Source organism: Kogia breviceps, chromosome 7 (genome assembly GCF_026419965.1).
Source record: "Kogia breviceps isolate mKogBre1 chromosome 7, mKogBre1 haplotype 1, whole genome shotgun sequence".
Taxonomy (NCBI): Eukaryota; Metazoa; Chordata; class Mammalia; order Artiodactyla; family Physeteridae; genus Kogia; species Kogia breviceps.
Window position 1 is genome coordinate 100,966,059 of NC_081316.1, and position 18,068 is coordinate 100,984,126.

Here is an 18,068-nt window from a genome sequence, read left to right on the forward strand (position 1 = left end):
AATAAACTCACAATAAAGTTTGACTTTTTCCTTAATTTGATTCCATGAGAGAGAAAGCATTGTGCTTCAAGATTGACCTGAAAAGAATCAGTACAATTGAGGGCCCAAGTCTTCATATGCTACTGTGCTCATTATTCTTTTGCAATTGAATTTATTCTGATTCATAACTGAGATGTGTCTGCATGTTTTTTTTAAGATCTGTACACATATATAGAAACTGGGTCAAAAATCGTGTTCTTTGTATGTGTTTATTTTTACAAGTCTTGCTTGATTTGCTGTATTTGAAATTGGAAATATAATTTTTTCTAATGCATATTTTGTGTTGTAACTACTAGACTCTTACTAGACACTGCAGACAGCATGATATTTTCATGCAGCAGGATAAAGAAATTGCTGTGTATAGAAGGAAGTCAATAGATATGAAAATAAAATACTCTAAAAATATCCTCTGCCATAAAGTTAGAATTCATGTGTGGAGCAGTTAAGGTAAGACCCTCCCACCAAGAACAAAATTTCGGGTTTTTTACTGAAAAATCCGGGCAGTCAGGGTCTAAATAACTTTTCCAAGGTCACTCAGCAATGAGAAGTAGAAACAGCACTTCATAATCAGGCTTGTCTGACTCCATAACTTTTTCTGCTATATTTTGATATCTTCCTAGGTACAAGGAAATCAGAGATTTATTTTACTTATGTGTTTTTTAAAGATACAACAATTTTGTGGTTTTTTGTTTGTTTTTTGTTTTTTGCGGTATGCGGGCCTCTCACTGCTGTGGCCTCTCCCGCTGCGGAGCACAGGCTCCGGACGCGCAGGTTCTGCGGCCATGGCTCATGGGCCCAGCCACTCCGCGGTATGTGGGATCTTCCCGGACCGGGTCACGAACCCGCGTCCCCTGCATCGGCAGGCGAGCTCTCAACCACTGCGCCACCAGGGAAGCCCAGATACAACAATTTTTTGAAGTCATCAGTTTGTTTGTATCCATTACTATCATCAGATATTGCAGTCTGTTGGCTTCTATGTGTGGTTTATATGTAATGTTAGAAAAGTTTGACCATATTTGCTTTTAATTGTTGCTGAAAACTTAAAAGTAGAGTCACAGGGCTTCCCTGGTGGCGCAGTGGTTGAGAATCCGCCTGCCGATGCAGGAGACACGGGTTCGTGCCCTGGTCCGGGAAGATCCCACATACTGCGGAGCAACTAAGCCCGTGAGCCATGGCCGCTGAGCCTGTGTGTCCGGAGCCTGTGCTCCGCAACGGGAGAGGCCACAACAGTGAGAGGCCCGCATACCGCAAAAAAAAAAAAAAAAGTAGAGTCACAGAAGTTGATTGTAAATGATCTTTAAAACTTTAAACTCTGTAACTAAAATCTCATCTTCTCAGAAGATTGTGGTTTGTTTCAGTAGTTCCACATAGCTTGAAGAACTGATTCAGAGTCTAACAGATGCGAACAGTCTAATGTAGGGAAATTGCTGAAAGCACAATTAAATTGCCAGAGTATATACCACAAGCAACAATTTCCTTTAATTTTTGACAAACACCCAATTTGAAATGATTATATACTTAAAAAAACAAACAGAAGAAAGCAAAATGTTTTAAAATCTATAGTTTCATATTCATAAATGTATCTCAAGGTTAAAAGTTTAATGTAATTTAAAAGTATAAGTAATATTATAATCTAATATTTAAAATTAGGATAACCCATGTTATCCTAATTCAATATGGATCATACACCTAATCCATTTTCTATTAGTGTTTACAGTGTAAGGTGGTACATATATTAATGTGCTAAAAACTGTTTTTCAGGTTTTTATTTAATGGACCTTCCTTTCTTAATTATATTTTTTCCAAGAGTAATTGGTTAGAACCAGCACAGGCTAAATTGACAAAGACCAGTCTTGCTCTACAGTGAAATAGAGTTTTATTTTATAGTAATATTTTTGTACTGATTAGAGGAAAGAAATGTTAGAGAAAAAGATGAATAGAGATTTGAATTTCGGGATGGAAAATTATGGATCTTCAAAGTATTTTGAAGAGAACAAATGAACCAATTTTGATTATCTAACTGGAGCTTCAGGATTCATGATGGTCACATTCCTAAAAACACGATCTCTCTTCAAATTTAATAATTAGAAATGTGAAGTCTTTGTAAATTTGCGGGTTAGGAACCTCTGACAGGGATTTAATTATCTGAGGTGGGGTGTTTTTTTAAGGCTATTTAAGCATAAAATATTAAATTGACATAAACCTTTTTACTTTACTCCCAGATTACAGATTGATGAAATTAAAAATTAAATCCTTTTAACATAACATTAAATATTTAATTGCATAAAGTATTAATCTTTTGTACTGTTACTCAGCTCCAGCTTGAAGGGATGCTAATAATTTCTGGCCAAAGAGCATTAAGCTTAAAGGTAGTCATTCAAAGATTCTGACATTCCTGAAATTTGAGAAGAGTCAGCTGGCTGGGTTTCTCCACTTTGATAAGAGGCTGGGAAAACTGCTCATTATCCCTGGGGAAAGATAAGGGATGCCACATGGTGGTGGTGGTGGTGGTGGTGGTGGTGATAATGATGATGTTGAGAGCAACTAAGATTTACTGAGCATTTATTATGTCACACACTGTGCTCTGAAATCTAGACTTACAATCTATAAAAGCATTATGAAAACATTGATTAATTATACCACTTAAATCTTGAAACCTACTTATTGGGGCTTCAGCTACACTTAATTCAGGGGTTGGTAGAAGATGACTCTTGAATTTTTGAGGTTGAGTGACTGTAAGATGATAGTTATAGTGACTTAGAAGGTGGTAATGAAGTTTATAAAAAGAAGGATGAGCTCAGTCTTGGTAACACTGCAGTAGCAGAAAGAAAAATCTGTTTAAATACACAATAGAGTAGCTGCTGAAAGGTCAAATGTGCTTGGCAGATCTGGAGGTTATTTTTATAAAAATTCGAATCAGGGAATGAAATCCTCCAAGTAAGGATTTCCTAACCTTGATTAAACTTAAGATTTTATATGCCCCCTTGAAATTGCACATAAAATTTTATGTGTGTGTTTGTATGTAAGTATAATTTTCATTAGATTCTCAATAGAGTCTGTGACCAGAAAGTTCCAGGCCAGATGTTAAGACATATTTTGACTGTAGTGACTGAAGAGGTATCCCTGAGATAGGCAATAAATGAGAAGAGTATGAAAGAAAACTAAAATCATCCAGCTAAGAATAAAGCAGATCAAAGATTATCCACAGGAAGGTGAGAGTTAATTCTAAGAGGGAAGGAGTATAGAAAAAGAAAAGCAAAAAGCCAGAACTATACTGTGATAGTTTTATGTGGTTAGAAGAGAAAGAAGAGCCAGTTAGTGAAAGAGATGGAGGAGAACCAGACAGACACGGAATCAACAGGGAGAGATGTTTATTTTGGAAACCAGTTAAGTATAAAATACAATTGAAAGGTCATAAAAGATGAGAACTGAGAAAAGGTAATTGGCTTTAGCCTAGGGAAGTTGCCAGGAACTTTAAAGCAATGTTGGTGGAGTGTGAAATAAATCATATCATAAGGGACTAAATGGGTAGATAGTAGTTAGAAAAGGAAGGGAGCCTGAATCAACTCCTGAAAATACAACAACAACAATAGTAATAATGAAGTTGAAATAATAGCAGCTAATGTTTTGAGCACTTATGTGTGTCAAGGCACCATGAAGAGGTTTTTTTCTTTTTTAATTGCTTTTTTTTTTCATTTAATCTTTATGTGAGGTGGATTCTATATTATTCCCATTTTTGGATTACCAAATGAAGGTTTTGGGAGGTTAAGTAATTTGCTTAAGTTCACAAAGTTAGCAAGTTTGTAAAGACAGAATTTGAACCCAGGCAGCCTGACTCCTGAGCCTTCATTCTTAGCACCGTACTATTAAATACTAAAAGTATCTGCAATGCTGTAAAAGGAATGTGGAAGATTTCTATATAATGCTACGAAGTGGAGAAAAGAAGGGATAAACGTTTTTGTGTGAGATATATATACATATTTTCACATATACAATGAAACACAGGAAGGGTAAACCAAACGCTAATAAAAAACAGTTACCTACAGGCAGAGGAAGGAAACAGGGATAGAAGCAAGTCTTCTCAGACTATATCTTATTACATTGTTTTTTATTTATTTTTGGCTGCATTGGGTCTTCGTTGCTGCGCACGGGCTTTCTCTAGTTGCAGTGAGTGGGGGGCTACTCTTCCTTGCACTGTGCAGGCTTCTCATTGCAGTGGCTTCTCTTGTTGCGGAGCATGAGCTCTAGGTGCACGGGCATCACTAGTTGTGGCACACAGGCTCAGTAATTGTGGCACACAGGCTCAGTAGTTGTGGTTCACGGGCTTAGTTGCTCCATGGCATGTGGGATCCTCCTGGACCAGGAGTTGAACCCGTGTCCCCTGCATTGGCAGGCTGATTCTTAACCACTGTGCAGGGAAGTTCCTTATTACATAGTTTTAACTTCAGCATCATATTAAACAACAGGTAAGTATTTTACATGATCAAAAAATAAGGTTAAATCAAACAGGAGGAAGAAAAATAACCCCTAAAATTTGTAAACAAACACATAAATATACTATCTTTATATCATGTTAGCAACACACCACACAGAACTAGCTTTTAAGTAACTTTAAAAGGTAGTATTTAGAAAAAACATAGTATATTCTTAGGAAAATATAATCTCAAGATAAAAAGAGCTGCAAAGAAATGTTAGCTTTTCAATTTCATCAGTAATTTTCTTGTTAGTAGTAGTATTAGTATAGCTATTTTGAAACTATTTCATGTGTATTGTAGGATAAAGCAAGTAATTTATGTTAATGTTAAGAACCAGGATCTTTTATGTAAGAGAAAAAGAAATACAAATATAAAAATCAAAGAAAAGTAATTCCTATAATGCCAAATTTGAAAGGGAATGAATTCATTTTTTTTTTTCTCACTTATTTCCTAGTCTGTCCCTGAAAAGGCTTAGAAACAGTACCAGCCCAATAGTAGAAAGTGCCTTGAGCACCCAGATACCATTCCCCAGTAAAAACAACCAAGGCTTCTTGAAAAAAATTACTGATTCCTGGCTGGGGACAGGAAGTATTCAAGATAAGCATCAGGCATTTTTATTATGCCAGAAGGCAACAAAAGCATTATTTCTGTGGTCATGTTAAAAAAAAAAAAAAAAGTATAAAAGGGGTTCCCACTGGTCAAAGATGGGAAAATTTGAGCATCAAAACGAGTAATGAATGTAGTTGATTGAAATAGTAGAACATATAAAAATCCATGCAGTCATTATGATACTTTAGAGAATCATAAAAGAGAGAGAGGAAAAAAAAGCAAGCTAAGAAATAAACACAAATCTTACTAGTTATCATCGGAAGTAGCTGGTGTGCCATCCCCTTACTCTGAAAATTGTTACTTAATGAGGAAGAATTAAGCATTCATACTTCTTAACCTGTTTTAGTTGTATTTCAGGATAACTAAATAGCCCTTACTGACGGCAGAAGAATTTCATCTAATAAATGTAACAGGAATAAAACAAAATTAGAAAATCACAATTTTGTAACCCCAATGAAATAATTGATTAAGGTACCAATAAATATTAATATTAGTGCTGTGGTCTCAAAGTGTGGCCCCTGTTCCAATATCTTAAGCTTCCCCTGGGTACCTCTTTAAAATATATGAATTTTGGGGTCCTTTCCAACACCTACTTTATCAGGAACTCTGAAGGTAGGTCCCAGTAATTTGTTGTAACAAACCCACTAAGGGTTCTGATGTACACTGGGCTTGAGAGCCATATTAGGAGGAAAAGTGATGAGAATCTTTAATTGAAGGATCACGGTATTACCACTCCCACACCCCCGAACTCACTGATCAATCTTAGCATTCCTAAAAGCAGGAGAACCACATTATATTTATCCAAGTAGATGCACCTATGACATATTCTCGCCACCCTCCAAAAAAAATTAAACCTGAATCTATTCTATACTTTATACTTGAATTCCAAATTATAGGAAATATGGAAGATAGAAGAATATGTTAAATAATATCATGAGGAAGCAAAGGACAAATCCAGAAATTCTGTAGGACAGCTGATCCAGTTTCTTTAAGAAGTAGCTGGGGAGAAAAAAAAAAAGAAGGTGGGGGTGGCGCTGGGGGGCTGTTCCAGAATAAAAGAATTGCAAAGACAAAATAAGCAAATACAAAATATACGTCTTATTTGGATCCTGACTCAAATAAACCAGCTGGGGAGATTTGAATGCAAACTGCATATTAGACGGTATTAAAAGAGTTGTTCATTTTGTTAGGTGTGATAATGGTACTGTGGTTGTGTAAGAAGATGCCATTTATTTTAGAGATACGTAGAAAGTATTTAGGGTGAAACAAAATGATTTGCCTTAGGTTACTACAACAAAAAAGAAGAAGGAAGGAAAGAAGAGAGGGAAGAAGGAAGGAAAGAAAGGAAAAAAAGGAAAAAAAGATAAATGAAGCAAGTATAGCAAAATGTTGATAACATTTAAATCTGGAGGATTCATTATATTATTGGGTTGTCCAAAAGGTTCATTCGTTTTTTTCCATAAGATGGCTCTGGAAGCACTTAGTTGTCTTTAACTTCATTCAAAACAATTTTGTTAGATTGTATGTGACAGTTGTCACATCAGCATGCATTTTTAAAAAGACATAAAAATTGGCAAATTTTTGGGTAGGCATTTTAATATTAAAGATGGAAGAAAAAAAGCAACATTTTCAGCATATGCTTTATTATTTCAAGAAAGGTAAAAACGCGACCAAAATGCAAAAAAAAAAGATTTGTGCAGTATATAGAGGAGGTGCTGTGACTGATCGAACATGTCAAAAGTGGTTTGCGAAGTTTCGTGCTAGAGATTTCTCACTGGATGATGCTCCACAGTCAGGTAGACCAGTTGAAGTTGATAGTGATCAAATTGAGACGTTAATTGGGAACAATCAATATTGTACCACGTGGGAGATAGCTGACATACTCAAGAGATCTAAATCAAGCTCTAAAACTCATTTGCACCAGCTTGGTTATGTTAATCACTTTGATATTTGGGTTCCACATAAGTTAAGCGAAAAAAACCTTCTGGACCGTATTTCCGCATGCAATTCTCTACTTAAAAGTAATGAAAACAAATTTAAACAAATTTAAAACAAATTGTGACGGGCTATGAAAAGTGGACACTACAATAATGTGAAATGGAAGAGATCATGGGACAAACGAAATGAACCACCACCAACCATACCAAAGGCCAGTCTTCATCCAAAGAAGGTGATGTGTATATGGTAGGATTGGAAGGGAGTCCTCTATTATGAGCTCCTTCCGGAAAACCAAATGATTAATTCCAACAAGTATTGCTCCCAATTTGACCAACCGAAGGCAGCACTCAACAAAAAGCGTCCGGAATTAGTCAACAGAAAATGCATAATCTTCCATCAGGATAATGGAAGACCACGTGTTTCTTTGATGACCAGGCAAAAACCTACAGCTTGGCTGGGAAGTTCGGATTCATCCGCCATATTCACCAGATGTTGGCACCTTGGATTTCCATTTATTTAAGCCTTTACAAAATTCTCTTAATGGAAAAAATTTCAATTCCCTGAAAGACTGTAAAAAGCACCTGGAACAGTTCTTTGCTCAAAGAGATAAAACGTTTTGGGAAGATGGAATTATGAACTTGCCTGAAAAACAGCAGAAGGTAGTAGAACAGAAGGGTGAATACATTGTTCAATAAACTTCTTGGTGAAAATGAAAAATGTGTCTTTTATTTTTACTTAAAAAGTAAAGGCACTTTTTGGCCAACCCAATATTTTCTCTACTTTCATGTATGTTTGAAACTTCTATAATAAAAAATTTTTAATTTAAAATGCAGAAATACTTATTAGGATATATTTATTCCTGTGCTAGCCTTTATCACAGTTTATTGTAATTGCCTGTTTACTTGTCTATCCCAGTATTTCTCAAATTATCAGTATTTCTCAAATTATCAGTATTGAAACACCAATTTTTTTGATTGGCCTGTCACAGATCATGATTTTTGTAAAAATACAATAAAAATCAGTTACCAGAAGAGCAAAATTGGGGGGTGGGGGAGGATATACAAAATATAGCCTTAAAGAGTTTTGTTATTAAAACCAACAAACATAAAATTACATTTCATTTAACAATCAGAACAAATGTAAACATAGGAAAGAAGATTTTTTTTTTTTTTTTTTTTGCTGTACATGGGCCTCTCACTGCTGTGGTCTCTCCTGTTGCAGAGCACAGGCTCCAGACGCGCAGGCTCAGCAGCCATGGCTCACAGGCCCAGCCACTCCGTGGCATGTGGGATCTTCCTGGACCGGGGCACAAACCCGTGTCCCCTGCATCAGCAGGCGGATTCTCAACCACTGTGCCACCAGGGAAGCCTAGGAAAGAAGAATTTTTTAAACTATATCCAGTCATCAAAAATACACACATAGGCAATTAGTATAGAGAATTGCTATTACACTCATAAGTTGTTTTTTTTTTAACATCTTTATTGGAGTATAATTGCTTTACAGTGGTGTGTTAGTTTCTGCTGTATAACAAAGTAAATCAGCTATACATATACATTTATCCCCATTTCTCCTCCCTCTTGCGTCTCCCTCCCACCCTCCCTATCCCACCCCTCTAGGTGGACACAAAGCACTGAGCTGATCTCCTTGTGCCATGCACGCAGCTGCTTCCCACTAGCTATCTGTTTTACATTTGGTAGTATGTATATGTCCATGCCACTCTCTCACTTCATCCCAGCTTATGTTTCCCCCTCCCCATGTCCTCAAGTCCATTCTCTACATCTGTGTCTTTATTCCTGTCCTGCCCTGAGGTTCTTCAGAACTTTTTTTTTTTTTTTAGATTCCATATATATGTGTTAGTGTACGGTATTTGTTTTTCTCTTTCTGACTTACTTCACGCTGTGTGACAGTCTCTAGGTCCATCCACCTCACTGCAAATAACTCAATTTCATTTCTTTTTTTGGCCGAGTAATATTCCATTGTATATATGTGCCACATCTTCTGTATCCATTCATCTGTCAGTAGACAAGTTAGGTTCCTTCCATGTCCTGGCTATTGTAAATAGTGCTGCAATGAACATTGTGGTACATGACTCTTTTTGAATTATTGTTTTCTCGGGGTGTATGCCCAGTAGTGGGATTGCTGAGTCATGTGGTAGTTCTATTTTTAGTTTTTAAAGGAACCTCCATACTGTTCTCCATAGTGGCTGTATCAATTTACATTCTCACCAACAGTGCAAGAGGGTTCCCTTTTCTCCACACCCTCTCCAGAATTTATTGTTTGTAGATTTTTTGATGATGGCCCTTCTGACCTATGTGAGGTGATATCTTGTAGTTTTTATTTGCATTTCTCTAATGACTAGTGATGTTGAACATCCTTTCATGTGTTTGTTGACAATCTGTATATCTTCTTTGGAGAAATGTCTGTTTAGGTCTTCTGCCCATTTTTGTATTGGGTTGTTTGGGTTTTTTTGATATTGAGCTGCATGAGCTGCTTATAAATTTTGGAGATTAATCCTTTGTCAGTTGCTTCATTTACAAATATTTTCTCCCATTCTGAAGGTTGTCTTTTCATCTTGTTTATGGTTTCCTTTGCTGTGCAAAAGCTTTTAAGTTTCATTAGTTCCCATTTGTTTATTTTTGTTTTTATTTCCATTTCTCTAGGAGGTGGGGCAAAAAGGATCTTGCTGTGATTTATGTCATAGAATGTTCTGCCTATGTTTTCCTCTAAGAGTTTTTATAGTGTCTGGCCTTACATTTAGGTCTTTAATCCATTTTGAGTTTATTTTCGTGTATGGTGTTAAGGAGTGTTCTAATTTCATTCTTTTACATGTAGCTGTCCAGTTTTCCCAGCACCACGTATTGAAGAGGCTGTCTTTTCTCCACTGTATATTCTTGCCTCCTTTATCAAAGATAAGGTGACCATAGGTGCATGGGTTTATCTCTGGGCATTCTATCCTGTTCCATTGATCTATATTTCTGTTTCTGTGCCAGTACCATACTGTCTTGATTACTGTAGCTTTGTAATATCATCTGAAGTCTGGGAGCCTGATTCCTCCAGCTCCATTTTTCTTTCTCAAGATTCTTTGGCTATTTGGGATATTTTGTGTTTACATACAAATTGTGAAATTTTTTGTTCTTGTTCTGTGAAAAATGCCATTGGTAGTTTGATAGGGATTGCACTGAATCTGTAGATTGCTTTGGGTAGTAGAGTCATTTTCACAATGTTGATTCTTCCAATCCAAGAACATGGTATATCTTTCCATCTGTTTGTATCATCTTTAATTTCTTTCATCAGTGTCTTATAGTTTTCTGCATACAGGTCTTTTGTCTCCTTAGGGAGGTTTATTCCTAGGTATTTTATTCTTTTTGTTGTAATGGTAAATGGAAGTGTTTCCTTAATTCCTCTTTCAGATTTTTCATCATTAGTGTATAGGAATGCAAGAGATTTCTGTGCATGAATTTTGTATCCTGCAACTTTACCAAATTCATTGATTAGCTCTAGCAGTTTTCTGGTAGCATCTTTAGGTTTCTCTATGTATAGTATATAAGTTTTTTCTGTTACCATAATTAAGTAGTTTTTTAATGTGAAATGTGTGCTTTTTGCATGTTCTCTTTAGACCTTGTGCATTAATTTGAGCTTGGATTGATAACAGTGCCCCTCATGGGGATGATATACTAAACCTAAACTGATGTAATTTACAGCCACAGGTTTTTGCCTCAGTTACTTTCTCATCTCTCAGCAAATAGTATAGTTTTGGAGGATGTTTACCATGCAGAAATTATAAAGAGTGGGGAATATCATAGATATGCTGAAATACTTGCTGAGATTTTCACTTAAGAAGTGAAAATACCATCTCTTTAAATAGTTGGTCTCAATCTCTGGAACATGGATGTTGTCATTTTTCTCACGGTGTGTTACAGGCTTATTGACATGTGATGACTACAGCTTCAAACGGTAATTTTAGGTTCAGATATACCACACCTTTGTTTTTCAGACAGTCCCCTTCCTGCCAGGCTTCAAAGCTTTTTCACCCCCTTGGCTGTAGCGGTTCCAGTTTGGACTGATGGCTTCAAAAAACAATTACTGTAGATTCTACTGTGCTTCCCAAGATTCATTTTGTAGGCAATAGTTCAGGTTATTTTTCCACATATATTAACTTGTACTTGTTCACATTGGATCTGTTAGGTTTCTTTGTGTTGTCAAAGTCTCAAAAATCTTTCCCATTGACCCAATGACGCAGAATTTTCAACAGGCAGAAATTTTGTCTATTTGGAGAAAATCATTTGTGAAAAAATTGTCTCATTTAGTGATAGATACAGTTTAAGTAGCATTTGTGTGGAATCTTAGGAAAGATATTACTAACTAGCCAAAAGATAATCCCTTACAGAAAACGTACTGCATTCCCCTTGGGAATTTCTGTTTGCCCAAGGATCCAATCCTTTATTAGATTTCCCAGCTCTTCCAGTATAGAAATGAGGCTCTGGTTTACTCTTATGAATAGAACGCACACTGTTCACTTGCCAGTTTACTTAGACATAGTCGCCCTGATACCAGTTTGGACATTTTGACTGAAAAGTCTACATATTTGTTCTTAAGTGATCCTTTTCTCCCCTTCACAAGTATGAATGGCTACTGTGTGTGCTCTGTAAAGGCGAAGGGGAGTTGTGATGAGCTGATCATCTTGGTTTGTGATACTAGCAGATATAGAAAAATATATAAAATGTTCACTTACATTTAAAGCCTATAACATGTAGAGTATAGCACTCCTACTCCACACTTCTATAATACTGTTTTTGGAACGTTTCATGATACCATCCATATTAAGACACTAGTCAGACAAGTATTTAGTAAGTACTTCACCTGTGCTGTTTCGTGCATAGTGCTAAGCAGTGTGAGGAGTGCAGAAGAGAATGACATGGCCCCTATCCTCAGGAAGCATAAATGAAGGTATCTTTTATTTTCTTATACACAGTTAGAATTAGGGCTGTATGTGTCTGCATGTGCACTCACATTGAGATATTATGATATATATACAGATAATTAAAGTGTGAGGCAGTGTGTTATAAGTGATAAGGAGTTCAGAGGAAAGAGATTATTACTACCTGAGTGATGAGGGACTGTTTTAGGGCAAGGTGGCATTTGAGCAGGGTTTTGGAAGGACAGTTAGGATTTCAGCAGGAGTCTAGTAAAGAAGCTTGTTAAAGTTTTTTTAAAGTTTTTTTCAAAGGTTCTAGTTCCAGATCAGCCATTCACTTACCAGTTGTCTGAATTCAGCCAGATTACTTAGTGACGCTGATCTTCAGTTTCCTCATCTACAAAATGGGAATTAGAGTAGTAGTTATCATAGAGGGCTTTTAGGAAGATTAAGTGAGATACTGTGACATGAACATGCTTTATAAACTGTAAAGTACTGTACAAATGTTAGTAAATTTTATAATAAATATTGAGGATGGCATGAGCCAAGGCATGGAATTTTAAAACTAGTAAAACCAAAGCCTAGAGCAGAAAATATGTGAAGGTGACTATAAATATTGATTCACTCATACAGTTCCTAACTTCATAAAATAATCTTAAATAGGAAAGCCTTTCAAGGTTCATGTTGACCCCCTTTCCCTCAAAAGACCATTTCAGAGGGCTTTTAGATCTTCAGGTAAAACTCGAATAAATTGTAAGGTTTAGTTTTACTGAATTCATACAGAATTAATTCATACAGAATTAATTTTCAAATAAACTGCTTTAGTAGATATTATAATATAGCACAAAAATAGCTAATGTATCTTGCACAGTATATTTGTTTAAATAAAGAACATGTTGTTGTTGTTTTCTGCGGTACGCGGGCCTCTCACTGCTGCGGCCTCTCCCGTTGCGGAGCACAGGCTCCGGACGCGCAGGCTCAGCGGCCACAGGGCTCACGGGCCCAGCCGCTCCGCGGCACGTGGGATCCTCCCGGACCGGGGCACGAACCCGTGTCCCCTGCATCGGCAGGCGGACTCTCAACCACTGCGCCACCAGGGAAGCCCAAGAACATGGTTTTGAGAACAAGTCTGCATGTTTTGGGGCATATCAGAATTGCTCCACTGATTAGGAGAACAGGGTGCAAATTATTTAAGTTACTTTCAGGGACCATCGTATCTCCTTTTACAGGTGGTTTGTACAATAACTTCCTGAATAGTTGTTTAAAGGAAAGAGATCCCTCATCTGATGAGATGTCAGAATTTATTCATGTTCTTTGTTTTAAATAAATTTTATTTTTTAAACGTGGTTAGGAAAAATATTCAATAATTTTTTCAACAAAGAACAGAGAGAGTGTTTGGGCTTTAAAATACATTTTTTTAATTAAAGTATAGTTGATTTATAATATGATTAGTTTCAGGTTTATAACATATTGATTCAGTATTTTTACAGATTATACCCCATTTAAAGTTATTACAAAATATTGACTATATTTCCCTGTGCTGTACAGTATATCCTGGTTGCTGGTTTATTTTATACATGGTAGTTTGTATCTCTTAACCTAAAAAAGCATTTTGAATTGTACTGTGAATATTATGCCAGTTGCTGTTGTCTGGTCTTGGGCTCTCTCCACGTATCTGGGCTCCAGTGAAAATATGATTGGAATTACTTTTCTCAGGACAAGCAACTTGGAAAACAGCGTTTTACTTGAACACAAGCTCTCATTATTAAAAGAACTTATTTTGTTGTTTGTTTACTGTATAATATCACTTATATGTGGAATCTAAAAAATATAAGAAACTAGTGAATATAACAAAAAAGAAGCAGACTCAGATATAGGGAACAAAGTAGTGATTACCAGTGGGGAGAGGGAAGGAGGGAGGGGCAATATCGGGGTAAGGGGATTAAGATATACAGACTATTAGGTATAAAACAATCTACCAAGATATATTGTACAACACGGGAAATATAGCCTATATTTTATAGTCTAACTATAAATGGAGTATAACCTTTAAAAATTGTGAATTACTATATTGTACACCTGTTACTTACATGACATTGTACATCTACTATACGTCAATTTTTAAAAAAGACCAACCCTCTCATTTTATGATTGAGGAAGTTGAGGCACAGAGAAGAAAAGGCACTTAGCCAAGGCCTTGAACTTGAGTCTCTGTGTGCCGTATTTCCCTTCATTCATTCTTTTATTGTTACTGTTATTAACTAATTTTGAGATTCTAAAAGAACTTTCTCAGGGAAAAAAAAAATCCTGAATACTAATAGTGGGGTTTTTTGGTGTGTGTGAATAATTCTCAATTCTTTCTTCTTTCACAGACTACCTTGCTAATCACGGCCGGTTAAATGAGTCTGAGGCGAGGCGCAAATTCTGGCAAATCCTGTCTGCTGTTGATTACTGTCACGGTCGGAAGATTGTGCACCGTGACCTCAAGGCTGAAAATCTCCTGCTGGATAACAACATGAATATCAAAATAGCAGGTAACTGGGACACAGCTGGCTCTAACGTGATCAGATATGAGCCATGGCACTCAGGGTGCAGAAACAGACCTGCAGGCAGAGATTCAGGAGCCTCCACCCATGGCATCAAGCTCTCTCAGAGTGTATTTTATTCATTTCCTTAGTCCTATGTATAATAATGAAAAGTAAGGGAAGTAAGTTCCTTATCAGCGCACACCGTGGCAGGACTACGACTAGGTCTGATTTGTACCCTCAGTCTGATTTGTGTTCAGGCCCCTTTGTGGCACTCCACTGAGTGTGTGAGGGATTGGAGGGGCTGGTGGGGCTGGAGGAGTAGCATAGGTTGCTGGTGCTCTACCCTGCTCTCTCAATTATGACTGGTGGCTGCAAAGAGGTTGTAGACAGAAGAATGACAAAGGAGGTAACGGCAGTAGAATGAGAAGTACTGGCGACACAAAAGCACCTTGCCTTCTTCTGATACAATAGGGTTTTGGTTTATAACATGGAGACTGAGGATTATTTTGCTAGTTTTCCTCCTGCCCTTTTCACAATTGGCAAAATCTTTTATAAATATTTTATATTCCAGGTTTCCTTTTTCACATGGTCAAAACTCTCATTCAGTCAATAAATATTTATGTGTCAGGTACTGTGCTATGCTAGGTACTCAGGATACAAATCAAAAAGTCATTTCCTGTGAGCTTAAAAGTCTGGTGGGGAAATAAGAATAATGAAAATACAATATAATAGTTGCCAAAAAATATATGTACAGAGTGCAATAGGAATATAGATGTAGGAACATCAGTCTACCTACCTGAGAAGTCAGGAAGCTGCACAAAGAAGGAACTCTTTGAATTTAGGCTTGAGAGATGAGTTAGAAGCTTGCCAGGGAGATAAACAGAAGTAGGACAGGCGAACTGTGTAAATAACCACAGGTACAAGAGAGAGAAAGAGATTGAAATTGTCATGGTGGGGAACCATTGCTCAATATTAGTTAAATGTAAAATCTGTAGTTATGGGGGATTGTTACAGGAAGAGCAGGTAGGCGAAGATCAGAAAAGGAAAGGTCTTGAAGGCCATGAAAAAGATTTTAGAGTTTATTCTGTAGGTAATAGGGATCATAGCCTATCGGAAATTTTAGGGCGGGGATGGAGATGAAGTGGGACTGGGACAAGATGATTAGATTTGCATGTTAGAAAGATGTCTCTCTGGCCACAGAGTGAAGATAGGTGGGAGATGGGGGTGAGACTGAAGACAGGAAGACTAATCAGGAACCTAATGCAGGAGTCCAATTAAGAGAATGTGGGTGTGTGCTGCAGTACAGCAGTAGAGGTTGTAGGTGTGGGAAGGAGAGAGAGAGATTTATTTTGGTTCGGGTTTGGAAGAAAATAAGGGGCACAAAGCAAAAGCTTAGCAAAGTTGCAAGCAGTGGTGTTTTGTCTTAGGGTATTAAGGAGGGACAGGGGCATCCACATGAGAGAAGCTGACGAAGAAGTGGTTGACTAGCTAGGTTGGATACTCACTGGACTCACTGAGTTTAGGGAGAAAACAGCTGCCTTAGTTTGCTGCACTGTGGTATAAAATATAAGTGAAAAGCCTCTGATTTGTACATTTGACTGGTTTATTTCTACGCCATTTATCATTCATTTTCAACTTGGGCATTTTAGGGAAGGCAAATAATTTTTACTTACTTTAACTTTTACTTACTTTAATTTTAATAATTAATTTTAAACGCCAGTGTCACATTTGTTTCAGGGAAGTAATGGATTTTTTCATTCTGTAGTCTGTGATTTTTTTTTTCCTAATGGAATTGCCTGAATAAGAGTGTTTTTTAAGTTAACTTGCTACATTCCCATTATATATGAAGATTTGTACTGATTTATCTTTTTTGTTTTAAAAATACAGTATTAGTGTTTCTGTAATTTATAACATATGTTCATTTCTCCCAGTTTTCCTTCTTTTGGCCCTTCCATTGGTCTCATTCATTTCACTCCTTTTTGCAAACTTTCTGTAGTGCACTTCACTGTAATTTTTTGTTTACTTCTCCTTGAAAGCATCAGCTGCCCTAAAATTGTCCTTCTCAGAGATGACTCTTGTTTTCTTGAAGTTCTTTACTCTGTAGAAAGAAGGGGAAACCTCTGCTTTTCCTTTACATTCCTTTATTGCCAAAACAAAACTTTCACAAAAACAATACCTTAAAGGAGTTCTGGGAGTCATTTCAGGCAGAGAAAGAAAGGTTAGAGGTGGGAGTCATATGCTATAGGAATTACAGTGTCAAAATAGAACATCAGAAAACCTTGCAAACAAAATATGCAGAATATTCAGTTAAGGTTATAACCAAGTTTCGCCTGGCTGTAATCATGTCTTCTATAATTCTGGCCTATAGTATAGGTAGATAAACCCAGTATTTCTGTCATTATGTGAAATCTAGTTATTTGTTTGTTTCTGCTATTTTTATTTTTGAATATCTGAAATTCAAGGCCTTCTCATTTTTATCTAGAAGACAGGTAAAATCTCAGAGACCTAAAGTTGTTCTCTCTGGTTAAGCTAGTATCACAGCTAACATTTATTGAGCCTTCATTATTTGCAGGTACTCTGTTTTCAGATGAAAAAAACTGAAACACAAAGAGATTAAATAACTTCCTAAGGCAATTCAGATAATAAGTAGTAGACCTGGAATTCAAGCCTAGATCTCTCTGACCACAGTAACTGTGCTTCCTCCACTACACCATGTTGTATTTTCTAAGCATTGTTTGTCAGTTATTCCTCAAGGAGTACTCACTGACTGAATTTTGGGTTCCATCATTCTATATTTGTACATTTAACGTCCTTAATTCCATATCTCACGAGTGGATACACACACACACACATACATGTACACGCAGTATAGCTAAGCGTTCAAATTTCTTATTGCCCACATTTTTTTCTCTGTCATCCTCACCACCATTTACCCCAAATTTTAGCAAATGTATATTAAGTATCTACTATGCTCCTGGGCCAAATCCTGGAGATTCACATATTTCAAGACAAAAACAACAGCAATACAAAAACACTCAGCTCTGCTCTTACCCCAAGGAGTTAATCCAGAACCAGACCTTTAAGTAAATATAACATAAAAAGATAACTGTCACACAGGCTATGAGGCTGGGAGGAAGACTGACTTGCCTGGAGGAATCAGGGAAATGATTAGCTGAGACCTGATTGAGAAGGAGGCGTTTGTGGTGGGACTGGGGGAGAGAAGGAGAAAGGAGGAGAGTTTGTTGAGGGGGTGAGGTAGGGATGGCAGCTCCAGGCAAACGGATCAGCACGTGCAAACGCAGGCAGGCCAGAGAACTCAAAGTGTGTAGGGAAACTACAGACCAGAGTGCCAGTGAGGAATGATAGGAAAAGCGCCTGGACAGGTAGGCAGAGCCAGATCATGGAGGATTCCACATGCCATCAGAAGTTTAGATGTGTTCCAATGCTGTAAAAGAACTTCTCCAGGGTATTTATTTTTATCCATAGATTTTTGTAACATTTTTATGGCCTTGCTTCCCTTTAAAAATATCATCTTCTGATCTCTGAGGATTCTTCTTGAGTTGT

The 18,068-nt window shown here is 37.0% G+C and overlaps 1 protein-coding gene across 12 annotated transcripts in view; it reads left to right on the plus strand.

The window, feature by feature from the left end:
- The window catches only part of SIK2 (salt inducible kinase 2), a 131,952-nt gene that overhangs the window by 72,443 nt on the left and 41,441 nt on the right, over positions 1-18,068 (plus strand). For all 12 annotated transcript variants that reach the window (XM_059069466.2, XM_067038917.1, XM_067038918.1 and 9 more), the window contains exon 4: positions 14,349-14,510. In XM_059069466.2, coding sequence (XP_058925449.1) covers positions 14,349-14,510 — 162 coding nt within the window. The remainder of the gene's footprint in view (positions 1-14,348; positions 14,511-18,068) is intronic.